Source organism: Anoplopoma fimbria, chromosome 4, assembly GCF_027596085.1.
Source record: "Anoplopoma fimbria isolate UVic2021 breed Golden Eagle Sablefish chromosome 4, Afim_UVic_2022, whole genome shotgun sequence".
NCBI classification, from domain to species: Eukaryota; Metazoa; Chordata; class Actinopteri; order Perciformes; family Anoplopomatidae; genus Anoplopoma; species Anoplopoma fimbria.
The window spans coordinates 10,993,337-11,019,748 of NC_072452.1; the positions used below are offsets into that span (position 1 = coordinate 10,993,337).

Here is a 26,412-nt window from a genome sequence, read left to right on the forward strand (position 1 = left end):
CCCTCTGGAACTCTCTCCCCAAACACATCCGAGACTGCAATGATCAAATCAGAAATCAAAACTTGCATCTTCAAAACTGCTTTTAATGTCTGACTAATGCTGTGTGTTTTAAGTTTTTAGTGTGTAGCTTTTAATGCTGATTTTAAATGTCTGTAAGCATCTTTGAGTACTTTGAAAAGCGCTCTATAAATAAAATGTATTATTATTAATGAACATTCACAACCAGCTGTATGCAGACAACATTTATGCATGTTGTTGTTTTTATTTTCCAACTTTTCAGACAGTCTACATATTTTTACCATTTTGAATATCCCTAAACTGAGCACAGACACACAGTGAATTCATTCAATTTGCATAAATAGACAAGTGATGCAATTAGTCACATTCAACTAGTACAAATTCATACGTATGCAGTCATGCAGTGACCAGAAGTAATAAACACACACTGAAACCTTGACAACTTTCATTCTGGACATTATGAAGTCAGCTGCCATTCAGACAGTTGTCTCTAATCCCCAGGAATAAAACGATATGTAAAAGGTTTGATAAGAGTTTGTGACTGCTTTTTCATCTTTTTGTCCAGAACAGGGCTACTTAAAACTTGGCAATTGTGTTAAATTAAATAATAATGACAGACCAGCCACCCAAAATAAGTTAACAAAAATACAACTTAAAAAAAATATACAAAATCATACAACACTCATTTTTCTTCTTCAAGTGTGTCATATTCAATACTATGTTGCAAACAGTAAGTTGGATGCATTGGCACCCTTTCTTGTCTCGCCTTAACAAAAAGGAAATAAATGCCATCTTTCCACATTTTTCACTAGGATAAAATACTTTTTGTTTAAGTAAACACACTTGATTAAGTAAACACACCTGCTGCAGATCAAACTTCATGCGCAACGATTTTATAAATTCATGAAATTACTGAGCCTGGTCAGAATATCCAATACTTGGATAGAGTTCACCTGTGATGACAGTTGAGGAGGGTTGTGGTGATGTTCTATTCAGCCTGTAAAGTAGAAGGAAAAAAACACTGACATGTTGGAAGCTGGCTTAGCGACATGTGCATCTGGTGGCAACCATGTCTTCAAACTCCTTGTAGACATAGGAGCCATCCTCTTCAAAGATCATGACACTCAGGGGGCTGTATTGCGAGGGAATGCACGAGGGCCTGGGCACAGAGGAGTCAAGCTTCTCATAGATGATGGTTTGCACCATGGTATGGACAGGTGAGCCGTAGATGAAGCCCATGGTCCTCGGGCATATGCCTCGGCAGTACCTGGGGTTGTACTTCGGTGGGAAAACAATCCAGTGATCCAGTTTGAGCTGGCTGAATCGCACCCTGAAGTCAAACAAGTCACAGTCGCTTGTCTGGAATTCAGAGCTTGGAAGAAGCTCCGGCAGGCGGATGTCCAGACCTTTATCGCCCTGTTTGCTCTTATGAGATTCCCTCTTCCATCTCCTCTTCCGGCCGATCCTCTGCTCTCGTTTGAAGACTATCTGCTTGTGAAATTTGTTTGCCGCAGCGGCTGACCTTTCACCTTTTTTGGAATTGACTAGAAACCTCTGGTGGGCGATTTTGCTGGTGTCATTGAGGTAAAGAAGCAGAAGAGGGGACCTCGGGGTGAACTTCAGTGGGGCTTTGCGCCCATCACCATTGGCTCTCTGTTCCTCTGGGCAGGTGACATTGATGAGCAGGTGTACATTCTTCTTCTGAAACTTTAAGAGAGGCCGGAGAAAGGAGGTGACGTCGACCTCCACCCAGTTCCTCCTGCTCTCCGCATCTGTGCTGACTGTGAAGTTCACAGCGTGGTGGACCCGAGGACACAGCTGACACTGGTTTGAGTGCTCCTGCTCCCCAAGACTCAGGTAGCATTTAGAGTTGACAGGTGCTGCATGGTCAAAATTGTACAGCAGGGCCGACTTCAGAAGCTGTTCTTTTCTTCTTACTTGATCAAGGCTGTAGGAAAGATCCTGCATAAAGTTATCTGAAGGAGAAAAAGAGAAAACATAAATGCACTTTGTTACCATTATACATCAGTCAAACAAATGTCTGTGTGCTCATGATTACACTAAATTTCAATAATCCTGAATAAAAAATGTCCTTATTGTACATAAGCCTGTTTAAGTGCACAATGTCACTGATGCCTTTACAACATGACACATGCGTTTTAAGGGAGATGCCACAGGAAAAATGCAATTTTTGGATCAAATTGGTCCGTTTGGAGACACCACAAACCTCCTCAACTATTTTTTCCCCATGTTCAAAAGCACGATTAACACAGAAAAACTGCATAAAACAGATAACATATTTAGGTATCTGCTTAGAATTTCATATACTGCAATCAAGTTTTACAAGGTTTTTTTTTAAACGGTGTTTCTTCATTACTAGAGTTTCGGAAACTACATTTTTAACAAACACACAGATTTGCTCAATTTAGAAATATTTGTCCAATTTCCATGCAGTAATGAAATATTAGATATCACAGTCATGAAACAAACCGTTGCACTTGCCATAGGGCTGAAAATAGCATCCTGTTAATCCAAGAGATTTACTCAAAACCATTAAAAGGTCCAAAAGACAAGCAGCTCTTGGTTTGAGTACTGTATTGTCCTTCATACACAGCACAAAATAATTCAGTCTGGCACCCTAGAAATATATGATTGTATTATCACCTCACTAATGACGAGATGAAAAATGTTGTTGTGACCTTGTTGATGTTGACTCTCCTTCCACTTCTACAGCATCTAAGTTTAAGTAGTAAATCCCAGACCTTACATTGCAACTTCATTACAAACACCACCAGAAAACACTGGATTTTCTGAATTTAGACACGGAGCCCCAAATCAGAGCCATATACTTAATGCAGGACCATTCTTAGTTTATATTCTTCTTAAATGGTGCAATGAACCTTACAAATATGCAGTTAATTGTATGACCCAACCATTCAAAGCACAGTGGAGCTGGAGGTCTGGGACCATTGAGCAGTTGGTAATACAGCTTTGTCCTGCACAACAACTTTGAAATGGTGACCCGTGGACCAAGTTACTCTCTGCCTTTATTCATTGCTTACTTTTGTTTCTCTCTGATATTATATAATGGTATTTCTTGCTCACCTTTATTACTTCGTTCAAGACATTCATCTTGAGGCTTGATCAGTCGGACTGTGTTGTAGATTTTATTCCCGTCCAAACTCCTCTGCACCCTGGAGGACTTCTTGTAAACCTCCGTGAGATATGTCATGTACCTGTGCTCGGGTTTCCTCTGTTTTTTCAGTCCTGGGTTCCACCTCGACCCTCCGTGCTGTGACAGGGCCTTGAGCAGCGGGGAGAAGATGCTGCCGTACGGGTAGGTGAAGCCTCCCAGGCTGTGCAGCGCATTGGAGGCAGCCAGAGAAGCTGGGACCAGCGGGCAGCCGCAGGTGATCAGCAGCAGAAAGGAAATCGTGCGAAAAAAACGAAGGACAGCTGACATCAGCATTTGTTTTTCCATGATAAATAACGAAACCAGGCCAAACTTAGAGAGAGCCTCCGCTGAGAGCTCGAGGTAAACAGGACCGCAAGCACGTGTTGCTGCTGATCAACATGCGCAGGTGTTTGCAATCAACGCTCCCACTCATTTCTCAGGTAAAGAGACAGAATTTATAACTTAATGATATCACATTCCACAAAGTCCGTTTTAAAGTTATTTTAAAAAAAAGTGTAGCTTAATCAGGTTTAGTGTATTTTGGATACAGGAATGTCATTTGATATTTAAAGTATTGTTGCCACTTTAATGTACATCTCGACATAATTAGATTAAACTTGAAAAAATATTTTTTTTTCCTGCACCAACATATTTTTACACGCATAGATGCACACAAAATGCACAGCAGTGTGCAGGATTCCGAGTCATGGCCTTCAAAAAAAATAAGGACCTTTATTTAGTCAGAGTTTGCGCTTTATTTTGAAGATCAACGTCTGGTGCTATTCAGAGTAATGCTACCTCAATTTAACCGCATAAAGCAATACAAACTAAGTTCAGACTAACGTTATAGCTACACTTTACTACCGCTGACATAATGTATAACTCAACAGGGACCAACAGTTTAGGGAAAATAGACTATTGCATTGCTAAAGGAATATTATTTGTCCCAGGGTTATGATTTCAAACCACATGTGCAAGATTGGCTCACAAGCAGGTAACATAATGACATAGTTGTAGATTTATAGAAAATAACATACTCAACAATGTTCATTGTTGAAAAATGACTGAAGCATATAGCTGCTGTACAGCTGCTGACCACTAGAGGGCAGACATTAGAGTCACCATTTTTTTTCTCAAGCTGATATAACAAATATCTTACTTAAACTGTCAACTTTTGTAATCTTATAACACTTTCAACATTTCAATATGGGCACGTTAGAATAAGGTTACCAATATAGGCTTTCTAACCCCATGAAAAAGTTGTTTCAATTCCATATAAATCCGGTTTGCATAACTACTTCAGTGACCATTTAAACTGTTAATGATAATATTAGCAAGCCCTGCCCTCTACTGGCCTAAAATATGAAGAACAAATAATGGGACGGAACATCGGCCATCATCTGTTAAAATAATATAAGATATACTAAAACAATATGCAATGGGATATATTAAGACTTAAAATGAAGACATATGATGAATACATTTTGCCAGCTAAAGCAATGGTCCTCATGCTGTGGCCACTGGTTGGACACAGATATAGTGTTTGTGTTTATTGTAATGACTTTGCTGCCTTACTTTGTTTTAAAAACACCACACAAGTGAAGTTCCATTTTCATGCTATAAGCATAAGTCTTTGTTACTGTGGTTGTTTGGATAGGGTTGGATAGGATTACCAATGATTTATTGTTGATAGCTTTTCAGGGGATGAATCATTTTGTTGTTGTATGCTTTTTCTGTAATATCACCCACAGAACAGGTTTAAAATATGAAGCCACACTACTTGCAAGGTTGTGAAGAATGATGTTTGTGCCAACACATTTTCATATTATGAAGGGTAATTGTGTCCTCTAGGGAACACCAGCTTGGCTTTAAACTTAGGCTGTAGCTGTGTCTCAGTTCCACACCATGTACTTCTACTACAAGGCATACAAATCTCTACATTATAATGATTTGAAGTAGCTTAAATTGTACCAAAATATGATGTACTTTTCCATTTTATACTGACAGGAAATGATTCAAGACCTGGCCCACTCCACAGTATTGTTTGATAGTTTTCAAAGCTTGACATTTTTGTCTGAACCATTAAAGAAGAAACATAGGAAGACGGTATATACATATCTATGATATTTCAGTTGCCTTGCAAAGTTTTGTGGTGGGATTTAACACAGTGCAGTCTACTTTGTTGAATTGTCAGTGTGCGTGCAGCTTTCCTTTGTCAGGATCATTATGCAAGCAGCGTCTTTTCCAGATAGCAAGACAAAGGACATTGTTCTGGCACAGTTTTGCTTATGGCTTCATTGTATGAGCTCCAACACTTTCATGTCATCTGGGATTGTTTGTCTCTGAGTCAGTTAAGGACACAGGGTGCAAAAAAGGCAGATTGCTGTTTTCGAGCATTCCTGATCTGGAAAAGGTAATTTATTCATCAATGACAACATGACCAATAAGACATTTTAAATGAGTTGTTAGTTTTCCCCTTAAAGTTTATTTTTTTGCCCTACCGTAAAATGTATTCTTTGGTTTCTCTTTTGCAGTTAATGGGAAATCATGTAAACACGTATATTTGGCAGACATCAATACTTAGTACTTAATACTTCGATTGATTTGGGGCATAGCTTAGTTTGATCTATTTAGACCTCCTTTTTTTTTTTTTTTTTTTTTTTTTTTAGACCACAGAAAACAAAGGGAGGCCTCTCTCATCCATTACAGCCCAAGTTCACAAAGAGATTGATAAAGGAGACATTCCACCACCCAGTCTGGTTGCCTGCTTTGCATAAGTGGGCCCCACAAGGGTCCCCTTTGCTTTTACTTAAGTTCAGAGGTACTGTAGCTTTTTCAAAATGTTACTACTACTTTTTCTTTTCTACAAAAGTATTCAATGTTTTCTTTGCAACTGGTTTGCAGAGCACTTACATTTTGATGATCAGAATATCCTAAACACATGATCCGCTGTGCACAAAGGCAATAAGCATTAACATGATTCACACCAGTGTTAATAGCAACTGTTTCACAGGCGTGGTCTGTTTACATATTTCTTTATACCTTGAAGTTACTAATCAAGAGGTAAAGTCTACAGATTTATTACACATAATGTTATGAAGATATGTGTCAATATCAGTGATTGTTTGTGTTATTAGTAAGAAAAATAAATTAAATGACTTGACAAATAACATATTCATTGTTAATACACAGATTATCAACTAAAAAAGGAAAAGACGATTAAATTATAAATAACATTCATCAGTAGCACATCCAGCAGTGACAGGCTGTACAGAGAGGTACAATAAGTACTGAGAGACGACACATCTGTAATTCAGTTATAGACTTGAAGTGACCTAAAAGATAAATAGCGGTTTAAGTTGTTCTAATATTATTATAATACATAAAATAAGACTGTATTATTTACCACAAATAAGAAAGTACTATCCACCACAATATTTTCCATTTCAATGCTTCTTTTGTGATCCATGTCATTCTCACCAGTCATGAGCACATTTTGTTGTTGTCTTCTGTTTCTTGTGAGGCTGGAACAGTTTACTAATCGTGTTGAAGCCCTTCGCGTGCTCTCTGTACTCATCATCTTCGATCTTCTCCCTGTACTTGCTCCGCTGCCGTCCTCCCGTAAGTGCTCTGACCTCAGCTGACCCACCACTGCCGAGGTAATGGAAGGCCTTCTTGCCATCATTATCTCTCTCATTTACATTTGCACCATAACTCTGCACAAGCAAAACCATGACTTCACTGTGCCCATGCATGGCTGCGACGTGTAAAGGCGTGTATCCTCCGTGTGCTTTGCTGTTGATGTCAACATAAGTGCCTCTTTTCGTAGAGACATCCATGAGCTTGTGTATCATCTCCATGTTGCCGTTCTTTGCAGCCCAGTGCAGCGCTGTGAACCCTGACATGAAGTCTTTCTTCTGTGCCAACCGTGTATCCTGCAGCAGTAAACCATAGATTTGTCCCCACAGGCCGGCGGCACACTTCACCAGCCACTCATGAGCTAAAGGCTCCAAAGGTACAGACTCTGTGTACTTTGCATCATCTCTCTTGTTTTGGGGCCTTACCAGAGAGAAACCTGGGGGTTGCATGTCCTCTGTCGGTCTGTTTTTCCAACATTGGGAGTCAGACCTCTCTTTGCAAACTGGAATGTTGGGATTTAGAGTTGGCACTAATGGTGTAGAAGCTTTGGTTACCAGTGTGATTGGTTTGTGTGAATGCACTTTAGAGTGCAATCCATCCAGTGTACCTGGTGCACGGTCTCTCGGAGGGGATTTGACCGCTATGACAGCGAACACAGCTCCAGATTTCCCCCTTCTGCTCGCCTGATCTCCGGGGATGTTCAGGACTCTAACGGTGGTTGTATCCTCGCCACTAATGTCTCTCCTTTCCTGCTCCCTCCCCACACACACACGCTTTGTATCAATATAATTGCTGCCATTCACGTTTGAGGGGAAGTCCACGTTATTGTCCTCGACGTCAGAGTGATTCATCCCGGAGGACCGGGCTCGATCAGGAGATGTGAAGGAAAAGCTCGCGTTTTGGCTGCAGAGACTGTCATCCATCTGCGGGCTTTTCTGCGCGGCGTCCTGTGCCGGCTCTTTAACAAAGTCCTGATACCTTTTCTTCACCACCACAAACTTGACCTGGTCGATCTGTTTCACCACAGCCACGCTGTTCACCAGCCTCTTGAACAGGTCTCTGTTGTGCTGCTTCTCCTCCGGACCACCGCAGCTGATCTCTCTCCTGAAGTTGTTCAGCAGCTCCGAGTTCTTCACTTTGCCTCCGTGGTCCAGTAGAAAAGACAAAAGACATTCTTGAGTCAAAGCCATTTTGTCCAAAAAAGGGGTAAAAACGTGGTTTTATATATCACAGATATTTTATGTATATATATATAACACCCGGGGATAATCTCTCCTCTGTCCGTGCTCTCTGTTGTCCTCCAACCTGCTGCTTCCGGCGACTCGCCAGTAAAAACACCCGGTTTTTGTTAGGACTCTCCCCGTTAAAAGCTTGGCTGCTTTAAAGTGGATCAATATCACAAATGATATGTACAGTAGCAGTGTAAAGTTTGGACACACCTTCTCATTTAACTACTTTGAGGAATGTAAAATATAAAACATATTCTGGTTTGTTGAGCATTTGTTTGTTTACCACATAATTCCATATGTGTTCCTTCATAGTTTGGATGTCTTCAATATTAATCTACAATGTAGAAAAAAATAAAAATAAAGAAAAACCATTGAATGAGAAGGTGTGTCCAAATTTTTGACTGGTACTGTATATAAATAAAGACTGAAGACGAATTGTAAATGTATTATTGCATTTTTTGTATATTAACATGTAGTGATTAAAAATGGCCATGAAAACAAATCAAATATGATAGAATTAAACTAAAGTAGAGCTATATGTGTATGTTTTTTTATTATAAATTGAGTTAAGTTCAACACTTTATTACATTATTTTCTGTAATGCACATAAACACTTTATTTTCCTCTTTACTAGGCCTTTATGTTAGCCTAAAGAATAGTGTTTCAAATTATGAAAAAATGTTTCCCCACAATTAATCTTTACAGTAAGCCTAAACGTGGAATTGTGACATTAGATAAGAACCACAATCAAATGTGTGAAAATATTTTTATTTTTAAACCTCAATGTTACAATACTTCATTCAGTCCTACATTCATAGGTTCTGAATATATTATAGAGAACCTATAGGAGGTTCTGCGTATTATAAGATGAATATTATTTATGCTTTTATGTCTATCTGTTGTAACTGGTGTGAAGCTAATTTTAGAGAGTTTAGTTAGTAATACATGTTGAATGTAAAGTCTTCATCTTGAAAATGAATTACTAATTGTCAATTACATTTAGGTAATACTGTATATGTGTGTGTTTGTGAGGCCAGAAAACGGATGATTGTGGGATTGAACACATCCTGATCCTCATGGTGGCTTATCATTCAGTTTCAAGCTTGATTAAAATAAAATAATAAAACAAAATTCTGAACTAAAAATGGAGATAATCTGTTACAAAGTAGGCTATTACTGCAGCCTAACCTATTATTTCTGTGATACCTTGTCGTTTCCTTGCCTAAATCTGTCCAAGTAAACAGACAAACAAAAATAAATAGTTAGAATGAAGGCTGGATAAAGGAATATAATAATGATGCTTTAGCTGCTGTAGTGTCGCCCTCCAGCACCGAGGGGGTGTTGCCTCCAAGTGGCCATATTGAAAGCAGTGCTACTCCGTCCGTGTTCAATGTGGAGAGCAGGTCTGCTGGAAGAGGGATCATTTCTGCACACAGACACTTCTGACGATGGCGGCCAACGATGTAGATGTTTTCGCAGTAAGTATGATGGTCTGCTGTCTGACTCATGACTCGGTGTCGTCAGAATAGAAAGGTGTACGTGAAGGCAAGGTGGTGGTAATGAGATGTGGTGATGACGCGGGATAACGACGGAGTTTGATTCAGTAGAAACGATGCATCGTTGTCGTGCATGATGCGTGCAATCTGTGGAGCCGTGCAGGATGATAAAAAACAACAAAAAAGCGCACTTCGGCATCCAACTGTGCAGCATGAAACCCGCACGCAGCGTGTGCATCAACACTTTGCTGTTTACCATGTCAACACTGGGACAGGTGGACACGGGTGCTGAGTGGACAGGAGCAGAAACACAGGACAGCAGGCAGTAAGACAGGAAGTTAAGAGGATAAACATAAGTAGCAGCTTCCTAAAGTGGCAGCTATAGCTCCTCAAGACTGCTCTGCAAAAAAAATAAGTAATTATGTATGAAATGTGTTGTTTAAAAAAGCCATCATGGTATTAAGTCTCCTGTTTACAGGTTGCATTGGAAATGATGGAGGACTTTGTTGAGGTGGTGTGTTTGTGTTTGTCTGTGAAGGGGAGTTATGGGTACCAGGGCAGCAAGCAGTTTGGATGTCCTCCCAACCCAGTGAAGCATCGAGATAAAGAGCTCTTTGTGTGTTTGTGTGGGTATGTGTGTGTGTGTTTTTGTGTGTGTGTTTGTGAAGAGAGAGGGCCAGAAAACGGATGATTGTGGTATTGAACACATCCTGATCCTCATGTTGAGCCCTTTAACAAGATGCCAGTATATCAGGATGTAGCTGGTATAGGAGGGATAAAACAGCTCTCAGCTTATACAGCCAAGGCGAAATACATTCGTATATATAGTCTGTGATATTATGTTGAGATTCAAATGCCTTGATGCATTTCTTGTTATATATAATGAACATGGATATGACAGACAATATGATGGTTGGGTTATATGCACAGTGAGTGTCATCATATTTGTATTAGCTTAGAATCAATTCTTCAAACACAAGTAAAAGTAGTGCTGTCAATTGTTAATTGAGTAGTCGATCAAGAGAAAAATAATCAGCAACTTTTTTGATCATCAATTAACTGTTTAGGTCATTATTAAGCAAAGACCTTTTTTTTGTTTCTCAAAATGTTAGTTTTTCCTGTTTCAATCATTATAAATTAAATAGCTCTTTTTTTTTACCGTTGGTAAAGCAAAACATAAAATCTGGACTCTGAAATAGTTTTGGGGCTATTCTTTTACATTTAATAGAGTAATTGATTAATCTATCAATCAACAAACTAATAAATGATATGAATATTTCTAATACATAAGTACAGCCTGAATATAATCAAAAACCCTTACTGTCAGCAGCTTTGAACTTACGCTAAGCCCTGATACTGAAGCTTTATAAACAGACACAAGACACACAATGTAAATAATGACATCTGTGCTGCACAACTCATATGATTCTCATAGCTTTTTTTTTTTTTCCAGATTAGCGTGTCTCTAAAGTGAGATTTGAGTTTGTGATATTGAGACCGAACCTTTTTATAGGTCGGACTATTCAGTGTGTAAAGTGAAAGGGAGCGATGACCTCATTTGCAAAGAATGCTTTTAAGCTTGAAGGCAGAATGTGGGGATGGGATCTGACAGAAGGAGCTCTTTAACCTCGTCATTTTATTTGATAGACTTTTGTCATTATTGTGAATATGTTAAAAATTTTGCTGCCATGTTGTTTGTTTTATTGATTCTATGTCCTGCCTGTTTTTCAAACAGCATGAAGAAAAGCGAAACCTGGAGCTCGGAGGTCATGTGGGCTTTGACAGTCTTCCAGATCAGTTGGTCAGTAAATCAGTTGCACAGGGATTCTGCTTCAACATCCTCTGCGTAGGTATGTCTGAACCCAGGAGGAGTTCATGATCCAAAGTTAGTGCTATAAACATGACAAGCATTCTTTTGGAATTTAGAGCAGTAATACTACACCCAGTTTTCCCTCATCTCTGTTCACCATGTGTCATTTTCTCTTTATTAAAGGTGAGACCGGGATAGGCAAGTCAACATTAATGAACACTCTTTTCAATACAACATTTGAAAATGAGGAAGCCAGCCACTATCAGAGTGAGGTGCAGCTACGCCCACAAACCTACGATCTGCAGGAGAGCAATGTCAACCTCAAGCTGACCATTGTGCACACTGTAGGGTTTGGAGACCAGATCAACAAAGAACAAAGGTACAGATTCTCAGAGATGTTTGTTTGACTTTTAATTAGAATGAATGCTTTCCAGGGAGATATTAAAAATAAATTACTAAACTGTCCTGCATGATGGAAGGAAAATATGCAATGTTGTTTAAATGTTATAGAAAACTTTTTACAGGCATTTTAAGTGCAGTTTTAATACTGATCTTTAACAATTCTTAGAATTGTTCTTGGTTAGTTCAGCAACAGCTATTAATCATTTCCCCCTTGCCTTGTTACTGCTGCCAACACACTTATGGACACAGTATGGACTTGAGAAAGAGAGCTGGGCTGTTTCTGGCATGTGAATTGGGTGGGAAAAAGGGAAATATGGGAATGACTGGTAGAACTAATGCAAACTAAATAGGCAGTTGAGCGCTCCAACAGCAGGGAGTAGGAAAGCGGGCATTCTTGGCTTTGAGACTGTAGTTGCAGAGTTTGTATCCAGGATACGAACATGCCTTCAAACAACAAGGAAAGTGATGTGCAGTTTTTTGTTCTTGCATGAAAGGATAAAATAATAATGCTCATGTTTTATGTCTTGTACTGTCTCTCTGTGCAGCTACAAACCCATTCTTGAGTATATTGATACCCAGTTTGAAAGGTTTCTTGAGGAGGAGCTAAAAATAAAACGCTCCTTATTTAACTGCCATGACACAAGAATCCACATCTGCCTGTATTTCATCGCTCCCACCGGACACTCCCTGAAGTCTCTTGATCTCGTCACAATGAAGAAACTGGACAGCAAGGTGAATAATACAGAATCTTTCTCTGTGTATTTCAGCAGTCAATGTCACTTGTTCCTCAGTCTGTCACTCATATTTTGGTTTTTCCATGCAGGTGAACATCATCCCAGTTATTGCAAAGGCAGACACGGTTTCCAAGAGCGAACTGGACAAATTGAAGATCAAGATTATGAGTGAGCTGGTCAGTAATGGAGTACAGATTTATCAGTTCCCCACAGAGGATGAAGCTGTTGCAGAGATAAACACCTCCATGAATGTGAGTCCTAGAAACACAAAGACATAAAACAATGTCTAAAACAAGATATTTTGCACATACTGTGTATTTGACAAAATAATATGCATTTTCACTTTCTCCAACACTATATTCTTCAATATCGTAACAACCAAGTATTGTGTTGATATTCTACCGCATAACAACAGTAATATCATTTCAAACATATTGTAACAATTTCACTACTTTACATTACAGACTCATCTTCCCTTTGCTGTGGTCGGTAGTTTAGAAGACGTAAAAGTGGGAAATAAGATGGTGAAAGCAAGGCTGTACCCCTGGGGATCAGTACAGGGTGAGTTGGCTGAACTGATCTTACAAGCATCATAAAGTAGCAAGCGTTAAATAAAAATGCATGCTGCTGAATTATTTAGATATAAACATGATATCATGATTCTGTTTTTATGAGCTTGAGCTTTCATTTCAGATTTTCAGTAAGTGCAAAATGACCAAGCTTCTTTTTTTTATTTTATCCAGTGGAGAATGAAAACCATTGTGATTTTGTGAAGCTGAGAGAGATGCTACTGCGTGTGAACATGGAGGATCTCCGGGAGCAAACACACGCTCGACACTATGAGCTCTACCGTCGCTGCAAGCTAGAAGAGATGGGCTTCAAGGACACAGACCCGGACAGCCAGTCGTTCAGGTGAAATTAGCTGTAGAAGTGATGTAATGCAGCTGGACAACTTACTTCTTTGGGACTGCAAAAAAACTATGCTCTCTTATGATGTATAAAACCGTGCTGATGAATTACTTGGTTCGATGAACAGCACATTACAATCATTGTTTATATGATTTAGAATAGGATGAGATTTTCTTGTCAATCTGGACTCTAGTTGAATTATTTAACTTAAGTATAAATAATTGTTTTTATTTGGTTATATATTTTACTATTATAGTTATGTTATATTTAAGTGCCTTCATAAATTCATCCAGAGATTAGTCACTGGCATCTTCCTAATATAGGCTTCAGTAACCCCAGTTTCTGCATTCATGAAATGTCACACGATATGTTAGTTGTTTTACCCCTGGATAGAGTTCAAGATTAGGTTGACCCAGCTATTTATAAACCTGTTTGTTTGTAAAGCCCCTTGTAAGTTCTTAGTGACTACTAGCTTAATTACTCACTAGTTATTCACTTAATCAGGTTGCATCATTTAAGCTTAAGGAATGTCATAGCTAGTGAAGACTAAAGTAATGTGCTTACCCGGGAACATCGGTAGTGCTGTCCAGTCAAAACGGATCAACTTTGTAAACAGTAAGTCATCACCAACTGTAAAATAACATTTTTGTTTTAGACTGTTTTTTACTTTTATTGCTCCAGTTCTGCCTGGAGCAACCAGCTCCTGGACTTAACCTGTCCACTAAGGTATTAAACTGATCTTAACATTGCTTTTACTCTGATCTTAAGCCTTCAGGAGACATACGAAGCCAAGAGGAAGGAGTTCCTTGTGGATCTGCAGCGCAAAGAGGAAGAAATGAGACAGATGTTTGTCAACAAAGTAAAGGAAACAGAAGCAGAGCTGAAAGAAAAGGAAAAAGAGGTGAGGATTGACATGATCATAAATTAACTACTATCTCAAAATATACCATATTTGGTCTGTCTCACATTTTTCCCATTCTAATCAACATCATCATCTCTAGCTTCACGATAGGTTTGAGCAGCTCAAGCGGATGCACCAGGAAGAAAAGAGGAATCTGGAGGAGAAAAGACGAGAACTGGAGGAAGAAATGAATGCCTTCAACAGAAGAAAGGTTGCAGCTGAGACGCTGATGGGACAGGCTCTCCAAGGCTGCTCGCAACCATTCAAGAAGGACAAGGACAAGAAGAAGTAAGTCAAATTTTCTGTTGGTATTTGTTTTGCAGTGCTGCTCAAGTGATTCCTTTCGTACACCATTGCCGTCAGAGCATGCGGTAAAACCACTATATAGTAAAACTAAAATATTTCAGCCAATTTATGAATAATTTGTTTAATGTCACACATATATTATATTCACAAGCTATGGGCTTGTGTTCTCTAAGCCAGTCTATGTAGCGATGATCGGACAGAGGGGGGAGGTGTACAATGTGATTAATGAGATACTGTTATTTTCCCAGAAGCCATGTTGGCTCAGAAACTGATACAGGAACAGATTCAGACTGACACCGTGTGCCCAGACATAGCAGAAAGGGTCACAGCTTGCATGACACAGCCTGATGCTTATGTCTCTGCAGGCTGACCTGCCAGACTGTATCTCAGGCAGGGGCACTTCTGTTTACATTCGACTGGTCTCACCGATGCTCACGCCAAGCCCAACGCTGATGATACTTAGACATCCTACATAGAGCCGTAATCATTTCTGCAGGTGGAAGCATTATATGTCAGGATCAATTATATACGCTCAAAATGTACATACACAGCTTAAGGCTCAAGATTATCCTTGAAAATCCTCAATCACAAAGCTGTCTTAATGATTAGTAAAATAGAAACACATTAATAAAAATGAAAGCCTAGTTCCTTCAGAGGTTTTCCCTGTTAATGGCAGTTTGTACGGGCTTTAATGTCCTACCAGGTGTGAAAATGTTAAGAGTACCAAATGCATTAAGTCAGTGTAATGCCGCACAAGGCACAATATGTGATTTCAACAGGTTTCTTTTGTTTTACCTCTAAAAATACTGTAGCTGATGATCCTTCTGGCTATGCCTTATAACCCAGTTTGAGAAAAGGTGCTTTAGAGAAAGATGAGTAATTAATGAGGAAAAGCTTTCATGTGTAAATTAAACGTTAAAGTTGGTTTGGTTTGGTTGCTGTGGTTTAAAAAAGGGTTGTTTTGCCAGGATGCAAACAAAAAAGCTGACATTCTCTTCTCTGTATCACCAGGCAGCATTAGTGACCGGAAAAAGATGATTTATATATGCAACCATTTTCGTTGGTGAACTCATGGTTAGTTAGCTGTGCTCTAGGATGGTGTCAGTGTCATGTGTTTTGTTGGATATGACATTAAAGAGAGTTTAAACTCTTGATTTGAGTGACAACATTGAGAAGCATTTCCACAAATTCAGTTTCTTATTTCACCTTTGAATGTAGCCTAAATCTCATTTGGAGAAATTGCTTTCAACAATAATCTTTTTTAACAATCTGATTTAAATGTTTTAATGTCAAAAACTGGAGTTGGGCTGCCAGTCTGACTCTAAACATAGCTTAAACTGTTAGTCTATGGAAAGGAAGTTCTTAAATAAGTTCCCACCAAAATACTGTAGCATACTCATTTCATTCATTCATTCATCATTCCTCAAATCCTTCATTTTTTCTTTTTCCCATACTCTGTCTTATTTCTTTTCCCCTTTCAGTTGATTTATGGATCAAACATCCAGGAAACCAGGAATGTGTCTGCCATCAGCATTGGAAGAGAGAGAGTGAGAGTGTCAGTAATTTATGTCTGATCTGACATTTCTTACTGACACTGTATGTGTGGACCATTCACAGTGACTCTGCATGTATGTCAGCCTGAAATATGTGATGGCTATAAGCCACTGTATATTTATGGATCAAAGTGTATTTGATTTGTCCCTAATGATGAGTCTGCTAGACACACAATCCGTGGACTGTTTTCATAACATGTAGCTTGTGTTGTTTTATGTCCTTGCCATGAATGTGTGTTCATGTCCTGTTATGGAACATCACACTTTTAGTTAGCGACTGACTTGAACCTATGACTGTATTCTATTTTATGTTTTAACATGTGCAATTATTCACAAGTTGAATGGTCTCCATCAGGATTTTTTAGGAATGAATTTTCTAATAATGTACATATGAATATTGATAATTGTTTTTTTAATTGTTGGTAGTTTTAGATAGTAAGCAGTGGTGAGATAATTGAATTGTCTAAAACCACTCTATGCACAGTTATAAAGTGAATTAATTAATTAATAATTAATTTACAGTGAGTCTGAAAATGAGCAAATATGTTGCCATTATTTATATTAAAATAAATAATGTCAATGGAAAACCAAACAGAGCATCAGTTTATGTGTTTGTCAGCTGAACCATTCCTCTTAAACTCTCTGTTCTCTGTGACTACCCATCACGTCAGTCATTTGTATGATACAAAGCATTTCATATTTCACTCGTACTCGTCATGACGTACCAAAACTGATTGAGTTCGGTTAACAGTGTTTCTGTAAAAGCATTATCAAGTTTCAGTTGTGATTTTGCCTTCACTCGATGGAAGCAAATAGGACAAATAACAAAATGCTCATTACACCATATTACCATTTGCACTAAACTTTAATATTTCTCATCTTGTCGAGGTTTGTCTAATGACTTTAATGATTAGAGCTGTTTGTTCGGATAAATAACATGGTTTTTCTTTCCTTCTCATAGCTTCTTTAGTCTTCCATCTGCGTGCTCCTTAACCTCAGGAAGGAATTTGAATTAGAAGACTTTCTACCACATCAAAAGATCACAGATTAACAATCAAGTGTATTATTTTTACAATGTCAAATAACAATTTTATAGAAATGCACTTAAAATCCCTGGAAGTGATTCAGCCAGAAGTCTTCCATGTCTACTAACATTAACATTTAAGCTTCTAAGCAGCGTAGCATGGTCTCTGCATGGCTCCTAACCTTCACTCCTAAATGTATTAAAAGATCATTGCCAAAATCTCTAATCTTTTTGTACTAAATGTGCTACCTTTATTTATCCGCTATTCTATGCTTGTAGTTTTTGACTGATGACAAATTACACTGTGACATATATGTTATAAAGTGACATGATATTGCTGTAAAATGTTGTAGGGATTATACATTACATTATGATTTACAAGCACTTTAAATCTGTCATGGTACAAATATAACCTTATATTTAATCATTTTAAAAGTTGTCCTATCATGCAAACATGTCAACCCTTATGTTGTGTCAAACATATCTACTTAGAAATATTTTATTCAGCCTGGATGTATAGAAATTCAGGATTAAATCTCTTTATGTGAGTAGATCTATATGGTGAGTCTTTGTGGGACCACTTGCAGATTTGTATATCCTGATGTAATAAAGACTTTTGAAAACGTGCCTCGTCATCTTCATCATTGTACTGAAGACAGAAAATGTGTCCACAGGTTGGGGACGGCAGGGTGTAGTCCAGCAGGATCAGGGTCCATCTGGACTGTTCCAGAAACCTTCCAGCAGACGCCCTTTAAAAAAAAATAAAAAAAAATGGCAGCATGCTATAATAATGCCTGGCTTAAGAAAACAAACAACAATATATTACATTTTAATAAATCCTGCACATTTTTCCAAAAATATTCCCCATCAATTGAGCTGTTTTCTGTTATTGCCTTCTCCTTAATTTTTGCACATCATTAGATTAGACACAGTAGGTCGCAATTTTCCCTAAGGTCCCGCCTCCCTATCTGCGATTGGCCGCCAGCATGAACAGGGCGGGACTTAAATGTGGATGGCAGGAAATATATCCAATAGGAATGTAGAACCAGGAATGACGTCCGCCGTTGACCAATGAACGCTCGACGTGTTTGATCACGGGTCTGGTTTAGTCCCTGCATAGATACCCAGACTGCCCTTTTCCCCATCGCTTCACTCCAAGGGTAGGGGGTGTGCATAGGCAGAAATTAACTACACTTAAAACTTTCTTTAGTGAAAGTTCACACTTAAATTTTTTTATTTTTTAAACATCTGTTCAATCCCTCATTGAAAGTGCGTGGAGGCTGTTTTTTTCCCTGTTTTTTTCCATCATATTAAAGGCAACGTAACTTCACCAAAGGTAAGTTAACCTCCTTCTTTATCATGTTGACTAATCACGTGTTCATTTGAAGTGGGATTATGTAAACACATCTGTAAAAGACCTTACTTTGTGACCAATAGGAAGTGGTGTTAGCATTAGCATTTGTAGCTTCAGATCAGCCCTTCACTGCCATGGAGCACCACGTGACATGGATGTAATGCACACATCCCCGTGTCTGATAGGTTTAAACTATGCTCTCTCGTCGGGTTTGTTGTCACCAGGCTCTGCGTTTGCTCTCCATGGGTGTGTGCTGCAGGGACATGCCCCGACATGACACCCTGTAACCAGCATGGCCTGGTCCCCTCTGATGGGAAGCCCACACTACTGTCACACATGTTTCTTCAATGAGTGATTCCTATAAGAAAGTTGTATTAATGTCTTATTACAAATAGTTTGATATGTGTCTGTTGTGTAATGTTTCCCATGTTTAAAGTTACCTCCCCCCCACCCAGCCCAGCCCCCTCCCCTGCCTTTTCCAGTTCAGTCCAGTTCAAGGACAGCTGCTAGGGGAAGGCTTGTTACTGGATAACTTACAAATTTGGAAACACTCCCATGTCTGTGACTCTTGAGCAACACACACCCCTAATCCATTTGTACATATATGTGTTTAACTATCTCTCTTTTGAAGTAAAGCAACCATTTGATTACTTTGGCAATGAATTTGATTGTGGTTCTTATCTAATGTCACAACAACATTACACTTTTAGGCTTACTGTAAAGATTAATTGTGGGGAATTTTTTTTTCATAATTTGAAACACTATTCTTTAGGCTAACATAAAGGCCTAGTAAAGAGGAAAATAAAGTGTTTATGTGTATTACTGAAAATAATGTAATAAAGTGTTGAACTTAACTCAATTTATAATAAAAAAACATACACATATAGCTCTACTTTAGTTGAATTCTATCATATTTGATTTGTTTTCATGGCCATTTTTAATCACTACATGTTAATATACAAAAAATGCAATAATACATTTACAATTCGTCTTCAGTCTTTATTTATATACAGTACCAGTCAAAAGTTTGGACACCTTCTCATTCAATGGTTTTTCTTTATTTTTCTTTATTCTACATTGTAGATTAATATTGAAGACTAAACTATGAAGGAACACATATGGAATTATGTGGTAAACAAACAAATGCTCAACAAACCAGAATATGTTTTATATTTTTAGATTCTTCAAAGTAGTTGAATGAGAAGGTGTGTCCAAACTTTTGACTGGTACTGTATATGTTTCATGTATGCGAGGGGCAGTGGTATAAATACATTGGATAGTTGACATTTATTCTAGGATATTCGAAGAGAAAAGGCTACAGAGTTGGTTTTTCTTAATGTTATCACTGCTATAATTTTCTGGCCTAAGTTTACAAATGCAAATTATTAACTTATTTTAATGTTATAGCAGAGTTAAACTGTTTATGTCTACCTGCTTGGCCAGCGTATCCACGAACGCAATGTCTTATGAAAGCATCCATATGTGTATTGGACACACTATATAGTTTTGTGTGTGTGTATGTATATATATATATATATATAGGCTAATAGGCATTTAATCAGCTAAGCGTTCCTTCTCTACCATATGTAGATATAGCCATACCTATTTCACATATTTCTATAGACATAAACACACTTTTGTCACATTATCGGTACTGAGACCTGCAGTCAAAATATTGTGTTTCAGTTGGATTCAGTCAGTATTCTTCAGCTTTGTTTCCCTATCTGCACAGATGCTTGACACAGTGACAGAACCCGGAGCACTGCCCTTTGCAGTTCAGCTGAAGTCCCTGACAGATCTTGAGGGCCGGTACCAACCAAAGCTGAGCGGCTTGAGGCTCATCGAGAGCTCCCAGGACAACGGACTCAGGATGACCAGCAGACTGAGGGAGCTGGAGGTGAAGGACCTGCTCTCTCTGACCAGGTTCTTTGGTTTCAGCTCGGAGACCTTCTCACTGGCCATCAGCTTGTTGGATCGATTCCTCTCCGTGATGAAGGTTTGTAATACATTAATGCCTGAAAAGAACATTTTGCTGGCTGTCTAGAAATAGCAACGGTTGTTTAATATTCTAATTTCCTTTCCCTGTCCTTCCCAGATTCAACCAAAGCACCTGTCCTGCGTGGGCTTGTGCTGCTTCTACATTGCTGTGAAGTCTGCAGAAGAGGAGAAGAACGTGCCCCTGGCCAACGAACTGATCCGCATCAGTCAGAAGCGCTTTACAGTGTCTGACATGATGAGGATGGAGAAGATCATCATGGAGAAGCTCTACTGGAAGGTGAAGGCCCCCACAGCCCTCCGCTTTCTCCGTCTCTTTCACAGCCACATCCAGAAGCAGCTCGACGCTGAGAGGTAAGGACAGACGGTCACATCAACCTGCAGGGCTGAACCATGACTCAACGCGATTATATTTACTCTACTAAAATGTGTCTTCTCTTATTTGGCTTTATAGAGAATACTAGGCAAAATGTTTTAAAGCCAGCAGACACTGTCCTATGTGAAAACCATGTAAATGTATAGACATATGAGTCGGACAGTGTTAGAAAACAATTTTGAAAATCTGTTAAAAATAATAATAGTGATATTATGTTGTTGTAATTTTTCCACTAAACTGTCGTGGGAAGATTTATGTCTAATCTACTGATCTCTGCCTCCAACATAAGTTGCCATCTTGACACTAAAAGCATTCTCTTTCTCACAGCCAGCAGATACTGAGCCTTGAGAGACTGGAGGCTCAACTGAAAGCCTGTCACTGCTCATTTGTCTTCTCCAAAATAAAGGTAGGCCAAAATAACCTGTCTGTCAACATTTTAAAAGGTGGTTCATATCCAGTTGGAATTATATTGTTTTAGACTATTTCATAATGTCTAAGTGGCATGCAGATCCACTTTGCCAACCATTTGACTTAAATTCAAAAAGCTTTCATATTTGTAGTGGTAGTACAGCTATAAAGTAGTCAATCTGTGTTGAGCATAGTCATTTTTTTTAAATGTTGTGTTTTCTTAGACAACATTTTAACTGTTTAAAGTTGAATTGTGATGAAAAACCTTTAATCTGTTTCTCTGCAGCCATCTCTGCTGGCCATGGCTCTCCTGTGTTATGAGGCCCAGGAACAACACGACCCTGAGTACACTGAGAAAATAGCAGAGGCCCTGAAAGGACTGCAGCAGCAGCTGAATGTAAGTACCAACTGTTTCTATCTTTTTGGGTAGCTTTGTCTGGTTTGAACCCAAAGATTGCTTGATGTTAGGATTAGTGGCAATAATTAACCATACATTTTTATTTTATTTTCCACCTGTTGTTTCATTTATGCAGATCAGAGACGGGGACCTGGTTTGTGTGCGGGAGTTTGTTGGAAAATGCCTGGCTGAATATTCTACCACCAGGTGCTCCAAGCCCAACAGCCAGAGGCTTCGCTGGACTATTTCGGGAAGAACTGCACGCCAGCTGAAGCACAGCTACTACAAGATCACTCATCTTCCCACCATACCTGAGTCAGCCTATTAATCCTGGGGGTACGAACGGGTGACCTTACATGCAGGGGAAAATTGCAACTGTCCCTGAATTGTCTGAGTCCTCTTAATGGATGTAACTTTTGGGTGATTTTCCTGCAGTATGGTCACCCACGTACAGCTCCAGTTATTTTCCTTACAGATCTTCATCACTGATGATGGAGATCTTTAAGGAAAAGCTTTAAAAATCTTCCTGATCTGCCCCGATGACGAGGAGTAATGCTTCGTCAGATAGGTTTATCTACCGCCATCCTGCTCAGTTTAACTTTCCTGGTTGAGTGGCTTGCACAAGTGTACAGCATGTTCTTGATAAAAAAATCCGTACCACGGTGTTTGGTATTTCCTGGAACGGGTTGCTGGTTTTAAGCAAATAAGTATAGAACCACCTAGGTCCTCAGTCCACTATGTGGAAGAGGAGGGAGAAGGATTTTGTGAATTGCAAAAATGAAACAAAGAAATCGGGCCCAAAATCCTTAACTCTCACCCTAGGTTGCTAAAATGTCCTGATCGCACACTCCTACCCAAGGTGATGATTTTTTGTTTTTATTTTGATACGGCGAGGGAGCTCTGGTTTTCTCCAGTGAAGTAAGGCTAATGACGATCCTGTCATGTTGACCATACGGTTTGAACTGAAATGCCAGTGGTTACAGATGAGTTGTTTTCACCAATTCTTAATTTGTGTACACAGAGTGATATATCACAATTGATGTCAATTATACGAAGGCTTATAGCAAAAAAAAAAAAAAAAAAATTGGTTGTTGCAGTGGAAATGTGGATTGCAATTTGTACTGCGTTTCCCTGTCTAGCTGAAGTTTCTTTTAGTGACAAAAATAAATTTGTTCCCAAATTTAAAATGGCTTACTGAATACACCATCTCGTCGACCTATGTACTTGTACCTTTCAATAAAACTTTATTGAAAAGCTATTGCTTGTGCATTCTTCTCATTATTTAAAAACATCACATCACAGAGGCAATCAACCATCGCTCTGCCTGTATAATGAAGCTTGCAACAAACGAGCCGGATAAAAGGGCGGCTGTGAAAAGTATATCTTTGTCAAACAGTGTCGTCTTGTAGCCCGTCCAGTGTTTGAGCTCTGAAGTGTGGCCTTTTGTCTTTTCGTCATAGGAGCTCTGATTAATCCTCTGTTCTTCTTCTTCACACAATAGATGTCCTCAGTAGTGTTTATTAGACAGGTGACATCTCCAGCAACTTGCAGGTTTTTGGCATCATGACACTGGTCACTTCTGTAAACTGGAGAAGTCCGGACCACCACCAGCAAAATTCCCAGATATCTCCGCACCACTGAAGTCGAATCCAGGATTCTAGCAAAGAGGAATGGAATTAATCGATAAACAGGAGCCAAGCAGCCACCTTTCCCGGCAAGCAAGCATTTCATTAATTTACAAATGCACAAAGAATTTGATTGCTGTGAGGCTGAATTCATATCTGATTTCTCACACCACCTGGAAAGCACTGTTCAAGTGTAAATGGACAAAAAGACACATCTGCTCCAGCTTTCCTTTTATCCTCTCCTTTTTTATTTTTGCAGCAAAGTGATATAATCAAGCTAGTTTCTTAAATGTAAATATTGGCTTTATTAATTCTCAATAGATCCTTTTCTGATGCTTTATAGAATAGTTAAGTCATTAATAAGAACAACTTTTTGGTTGCTAATATGTGAAAACTTCCTCTGAAAAAAATATTAATTAGTATCTTATTAAAAACAGACTTGATGGTTTATTAGAATATTAGAAATCTCTGTTTTAATAAATGTCTTATTAATATTCATAACTACATTATACCAAACAGAAACAAGCCAAAGAGATTTACACAACGTGGAAACACAAGCTGAGTCACTACTTCTAACCCTTTGTATGAGCTGGCTTATAAAAATGAGGTATCTACAAGGCTAAATAAGTAACCCTCATGTGGCCATGTGCAGAGGCAGACAGGTGTGCATCTGATAACTTGTAATAATGTCTTGGCCACATACTCCATGACCCTTCATGTGGCACTTAATTAAACTAACCTCCCGCTGGAACCTCTCCAGTGTGAGCTTCCTCTGCATCTGGTCCTGGACCCAGGCATTCGCACAGTACTCCCCCTCCAGCAGGGAGGACCAGCAGTTCCCTGCCTCCCTGTTAGTCTTCATCAGAATGATCCGGATGAGACACTTGTCCTCTAAGAAGAAAAAAAGAAGAGAGATAAGGGTTACTTTGGTTCATTAAAGTCGAAGTTAATGAGTGTGTTACTTAGAGCATGCAACCTACCTAGTGTCCACGTAGCCTCGTCAGACATGGTTGTATCAAACAACTTTCCCTGACAGAATGTAAAAGAAGAGTTTATGAAGTTAATACGAGTGTTCACTTTGCAGGCAAACTTTTCACGAGTGTTTGATTTCAGTACTGGTCACAAAATAAGATGTACCAACATTAATTAAGGTAGAACTCTTTTTCTCTTCCATGAAGGAAGATTTTTTTTTTTTGTCTCCACATTTTTTATCTGAGTAGACCGAGATCAAGTAATTGAATCTTTGAAATTAAAAACACAAAATATGATCAACAAATACATATATTTTAAAATGAGTTTGGATAAGAGTATTGATCACCGGGAGGATATTCACAAGTCAAACTGCAGCATGTTCAGCAGATAAAATGAGCCCCACCTTTACCAGCTGCAGCATAAAAGTGATCTACTGTTATCTAATAATAGAATATGCAGAACAGACCATATTCTGATAATACTTTACTTAAGTTACAATTTGAATGCAAGACTATTACTTTTAAACTTGTATTGTTTTTTAAGTATCACTGTGGTACTGCTACTTACGTAAACGGTCTGAGTACTGATTCTAGCGTTGAGATGTCAAAACCAACAGGTCAGTGTTTTTTATGTATGCACAGTAGGATGTATGATCTCTGACTGGCATCCTGATGTTCCAGATTTGAGATGTACCGGTGCAATGTTATATTTGCAATTTATGTTTCTATGATTCTGTTTTTGATGTTACTTATTGACTGTATACTTTTACTGAGCCTCCTATTGTTATTGCAATAGAGCTGTGCACTTCCCTCCAGTGACCCCGCCCGGTGTTTATTGTTATTGTGTGTCTATGACTTAGTATTTATTGTGTTTATTTCTTTGACAATGTATCGTGTACGTTTTTGTTTATGGTGGCGACCCAAGTTCATCCTATCCTAGGAATAGTTTTGTTTAATGAAAGTACACATATACATATTGATCATCTGTTGTATAAAACATTAGGAGGAGCTGTGCTGTTTAGAATGATGGGGTTTTGGACAGGTTAAATCATACACAGATTTTATTTCTAAGACTTCTTTTAGTTGGTCTGTATTTGTAAAAAGCTCTGGTTTGATAGTCTTCTTTTTGTGATTTGTATTTACAGTACCAGTCAAAAGTTTGGACACACCTTCTCATTCAACTACTTTGAAGGATCTAAAATATAAAACATATTCTGGTTTGTTGAGCATTTGTTTGTTTACCACATAATTCCATATGTGTTCCTTCATAGTTTGGATGTCTTCAATATTAATCTACAATGTAAAAAAAATAAAGAAAAACCATTGAATGAGAAGGTGTGTCCAAACTTTTGACTGGTACTGTGTATAATTTGAGCAGCACCCACAGGCCCTCTGTGTTTTGTAGTTTGCCTCATTTGTTTTTGTGTCATTTGTCAATTTGATGTTGCTTCCCTTTCCCTTAGATAGCTGGAAATCAAAAACAAAATCTAGTAGGAAGAAATTCAGTTTATAATTATAAGAGATCTCATAAACTTTAAAAAAAACAACGCACTATTTCTCTTAGTTTAAAAGTATGTTGATTGGGAGTTTGGGAGTTTAACATTACCTTGAACATCTCCTTCCCTTTGACATGCAGTTCGATGTCTCTGGATCCCAAATGACACTTGACCTCCTTGCCAGACGTCCCATTAGGCACGTTGACCTCGATGAACACCTCCTCCATGGTCTGGTACCAGGAGCCCCAGGGGGTCTTGCAGGGGACGACACCGCTCCTCTCCTCAAAGTGCACCGACATGCTGCAGCTTCTTCTTCTTCTTCTTCTCTCAGTAAAGCTTTCAGTTCCGGTTGTCAACAACATTATGGCCGCAGCGCCATCTGCCGTCCGATGAGATGAACTACAGCAAGAAAAACTAATCTTAGGAGATACACGTGAGACTTTTTTCAGTGCTTTATTGTCATCAATGGAGTTGCATTTCATTTAAGTCGTTCTTGAGTTTTGTCTTAATTAATTTACTTTGGAGACCTTTAAATAAAACCAGAGAGAATCCACTGTTTGTCTAAAAATGGAGTGGATTTACTAATCTGTTAAT

At 38.7% G+C, this 26,412-nt stretch overlaps 5 protein-coding genes across 6 annotated transcripts; 2 read left to right on the plus strand and 3 right to left on the minus strand.

Moving 5' to 3' along the window:
• Positions 1-237: 237 nt before the first annotated feature.
• gdf9 (growth differentiation factor 9) lies at positions 238-3,634 on the minus strand. The gene is made up of 2 exons (XM_054597817.1): positions 3,124-3,634; positions 238-1,994 (listed from the first exon to the last, which is right to left on the minus strand). The coding sequence occupies exons 1-2, from the start codon at positions 3,497-3,499 to the stop codon at positions 1,060-1,062; spliced, it is 1,311 nt and encodes a 436-aa protein (XP_054453792.1). The 5' UTR covers positions 3,500-3,634; the 3' UTR covers positions 238-1,059.
• Positions 3,635-6,669: 3,035 nt separating this feature from the next.
• sowahab (sosondowah ankyrin repeat domain family member Ab) lies at positions 6,670-8,022 on the minus strand. Its single transcript, XM_054598186.1, has one exon. The coding sequence runs from the start codon at positions 8,020-8,022 to the stop codon at positions 6,670-6,672; it is 1,353 nt and encodes a 450-aa protein (XP_054454161.1).
• A 1,437-nt stretch (positions 8,023-9,459) lies between these two features.
• Positions 9,460-17,815, plus strand: LOC129090010 (septin-8-A-like). Of its 2 annotated transcripts, none has more exons than XM_054597478.1 (10): positions 9,460-9,539; positions 11,293-11,407; positions 11,551-11,746; positions 12,315-12,501; positions 12,593-12,754; positions 12,968-13,064; positions 13,247-13,415; positions 14,181-14,313; positions 14,414-14,601; positions 17,134-17,815. In XM_054597478.1, the coding sequence occupies exons 1-10, from the start codon at positions 9,510-9,512 to the stop codon at positions 17,186-17,188; spliced, it is 1,332 nt and encodes a 443-aa protein (XP_054453453.1). In that variant the 5' UTR covers positions 9,460-9,509; the 3' UTR covers positions 17,189-17,815. The 2 variants fall into 2 exon arrangements, with proteins under 2 accessions (XP_054453453.1, XP_054453454.1); XM_054597479.1 differs by lacking the exon at positions 17,134-17,815 and adding an exon at positions 16,101-16,516.
• A 511-nt stretch (positions 17,816-18,326) lies between these two features.
• Positions 18,327-22,984, plus strand: ccng1 (cyclin G1). Its single transcript, XM_054597480.1, has 6 exons — positions 18,327-18,532; positions 20,283-20,546; positions 20,646-20,899; positions 21,249-21,327; positions 21,616-21,726; positions 21,863-22,984. The coding sequence occupies exons 2-6, from the start codon at positions 20,283-20,285 to the stop codon at positions 22,052-22,054; spliced, it is 900 nt and encodes a 299-aa protein (XP_054453455.1). The 5' UTR covers positions 18,327-18,532; the 3' UTR covers positions 22,055-22,984.
• Positions 22,985-23,081: 97 nt separating this feature from the next.
• nudcd2 (NudC domain containing 2) lies at positions 23,082-26,136 on the minus strand. The gene is made up of 4 exons (XM_054597481.1): positions 25,929-26,136; positions 24,332-24,380; positions 24,091-24,242; positions 23,082-23,383 (listed from the first exon to the last, which is right to left on the minus strand). Exons 1-4 carry the CDS (start codon positions 26,115-26,117, stop codon positions 23,300-23,302), a joined length of 474 nt encoding a protein of 157 aa, XP_054453456.1. The 5' UTR covers positions 26,118-26,136; the 3' UTR covers positions 23,082-23,299.
• Between the last annotated feature and the right edge of the window lie 276 nt (positions 26,137-26,412).

Coding starts and splice junctions, on each gene's coding strand:
- gdf9 (XM_054597817.1), bottom strand. CDS start 3,499: ATGGAAAAACAAATGCTGATGTCAGCTGTCCTTCGTTTTTTTCGCACG. Junction 1,995..3,123: donor TCTTGAACGAAGTAATAAAG/GTGAGCAAGAAA, acceptor TTTCTCCTTCAG/ATAACTTTATGCAGGATCTT.
- sowahab (XM_054598186.1), bottom strand. CDS start 8,022: ATGGCTTTGACTCAAGAATGTCTTTTGTCTTTTCTACTGGACCACGGA.
- LOC129090010 (XM_054597478.1), top strand. CDS start 9,510: ATGGCGGCCAACGATGTAGATGTTTTCGCA. Junction 9,540..11,292: donor ACGATGTAGATGTTTTCGCA/GTAAGTATGATG, acceptor TTTTTCAAACAG/CATGAAGAAAAGCGAAACCT. Junction 12,502..12,592: donor TGAAGAAACTGGACAGCAAG/GTGAATAATACA, acceptor TTTTCCATGCAG/GTGAACATCATCCCAGTTAT.
- ccng1 (XM_054597480.1), top strand. CDS start 20,283: ATGCTTGACACAGTGACAGAACCCGGAGCACTGCCCTTTGCAGTTCAG. Junction 20,900..21,248: donor AAGCAGCTCGACGCTGAGAG/GTAAGGACAGAC, acceptor TCTTTCTCACAG/CCAGCAGATACTGAGCCTTG. Junction 21,727..21,862: donor GACTGCAGCAGCAGCTGAAT/GTAAGTACCAAC, acceptor TCATTTATGCAG/ATCAGAGACGGGGACCTGGT.
- nudcd2 (XM_054597481.1), bottom strand. CDS start 26,117: ATGTCGGTGCACTTTGAGGAGAGGAGCGGTGTCGTCCCCTGCAAGACC. Junction 24,381..25,928: donor AAGGGAAGGAGATGTTCAAG/GTAATGTTAAAC, acceptor ACATTCTGTCAG/GGAAAGTTGTTTGATACAAC. Junction 24,243..24,331: donor CGAGGCTACGTGGACACTAG/GTAGGTTGCATG, acceptor TTTTCTTCTTAG/AGGACAAGTGTCTCATCCGG.